The 2,024-nt window shown below is 45.8% G+C and overlaps 1 protein-coding gene across 1 annotated transcript; it reads left to right on the forward strand.

Moving 5' to 3' along the window:
- Nucleotides 1–359: 359 nt before the first annotated feature.
- Nucleotides 360–2,011, forward strand: SARC_14203 (hypothetical protein; the record flags this gene model as incomplete). Its single annotated transcript, XM_014291664.1, has 2 exons — nt 360–457; nt 1,396–2,011. Coding segments are annotated over 2 exons (714 nt in total), but the record flags the coding sequence as incomplete, so codon positions are not given.
- Nucleotides 2,012–2,024: the final 13 nt, after the last annotated feature.

Below are 2,024 nucleotides of genomic sequence, written 5' to 3' on the forward strand. Positions count from 1 at the left end.
ACAGATCCTCAAGCACGGATTGGTTTACTTCTTTATTGTTGAATGAACGAGATTCCACTCACGCCAAGTTGTGTGTGTATCACCCGAATCGTGCGTAACTGCAGCAGAGTGTGTTCCGCTGTAGACTTATATGCGAAGAACATTAGTTACGTAAAGGCTTAGAACATGTCATTAAACTATCGTATGAATATGACTCATTCAAACTTCCGCGTTTATATAGAAAACACGACTAATCAAACTTTTGCGTTTATATAGACATAGAAGTATCGCCACAGCGCACTTTATGATCGATGTGTCCATGGACTTTCGGCGTACTCTAACGTATTCAAATACGCGTTTTTGTTGGCGTAACACATTACAGCAAAGACAAAGAAATCGCGCGGAGAAAATCGATCAGCTCTCAAACTTCTGCCAAGTTATCCGCTCTAAAGAGACGACTGTCCATCAATAGCAAAGGGTAAGTCATTGACTATCTACGCATATGCTTGCATCTACGCAAGCACTCATCTCTACACATACGCTTATCTCTACGCATAGTTTTATCCATACACATACGCTTATCTCTATGCATACGCTTATCTCTATAGCACTCACCTGTAGGCTGTAGTTGTTGCCTTATAGCACTCACCTGTAGGCTGTAGTTGTTGCTGTATAGCGCTCACCTGTAGGCTGTAGTTGTTGCTATATAGCACTCACCTGTAGGCTGTAGTTGTTGCTGTATAGCACTCACCTGTAGGCTGTAGTTGTTGCTGTATAGCACTCACCTGTAGGCTGTAGTTGTTGCTGTATAGCACTCATCTGTAGGCTGTAGTTATTGCTGTAGAGCACTCACCTGTAGGCTGTAGTTATTGCTGTATAGCACTCATCTGTAGGCTGTAATTGTTGCTGTATAGCACTCACCTGTAGCTGCTTTTATTCCGGTCCGTCGGACTTTTCTCGGCTCACCTATAGATATCTCTGTCTCTATCGTCAATGAACTCGGATGTTCTATTCATATCGGCTGTGTTATTTATATCGGCTGTTCTATTCATATCGGCTGTTCTATTCATATTGGATGTTCTATTCATATCGGCTGTGTTGTTTATATCGGCTGTTCTATTCATATCAGCTGTTCTATTCATATCTGTTGTTCTATTCATATCGGCTGTGTTATTTATAGCGGCTGTTCTATTTATATCGGATGTTCTATTTATATCTGTTTTTCTGTTCATATCGGCTGTGTTATTTATATCGGCTGTTCTATTCATATCGGATGTTCTATTTATATCTGTTGCTCTATTCATATCGGCTGTATTATTTATATCGGCTGTTCTATTCATACCTCTTGTTCTATTCATATCGGCTGTGTTGTTAATATCGGCTGTTCTATTTATATCCACTGGGCCCTGTCAGCAGTTCAAAAGACAATCTGGTGATCTCCGGGACAGGCGGCGGCGAAAACACAGTCGCCGAGTCCGTTACACCTGAGCTGTTCAAACCTGAAGACGACAGTCCCCGTCCACACTCACATGCGCAAAAGACCACACACACACCCACGCACACACGCGACTTGCAAGAGCTCCCTGAGAGCGGGAATAGAGCACACCCACACGCCAACAGCGTAGGCGAGCACGACAACAACCTAGCACCACCACCCACACAACACGCACAGACCACTGGGAACGCCAAACAAGCAACGAGCATGTCAGCCTGCAATCTCACGCACCAAGGCACTGGCGGGAGTGGTTCTGTGAAACGAGCCGAGGGCACGGGCCAATCAAACCAAGCGTCGATCACGCGCGCGGAGGATGCGGGTGCCGAGTATAACAATGCGGAGGAGGCGGAAGCGAACGAACACCCCAGCAGCATGACAAAGGGCAAGTTTGGGGTGTCTGCACACAGTACGATGGAGATGGACAGTCTGAGAACACGCGCTAATTCCACACATGACGAAATAGCCAACCTGACACTGGCCGAAACGGAGAAGGCGCCGGAGACCTCGACATTCAACAGACGAGCGTCCTTGCCCCAGGTTCGTGCTATAT

This window comes from Sphaeroforma arctica (assembly GCF_001186125.1).
Source record: "Sphaeroforma arctica JP610 unplaced genomic scaffold supercont1.4290, whole genome shotgun sequence".
NCBI classification, from domain to species: Eukaryota; class Ichthyosporea; order Ichthyophonida; genus Sphaeroforma; species Sphaeroforma arctica.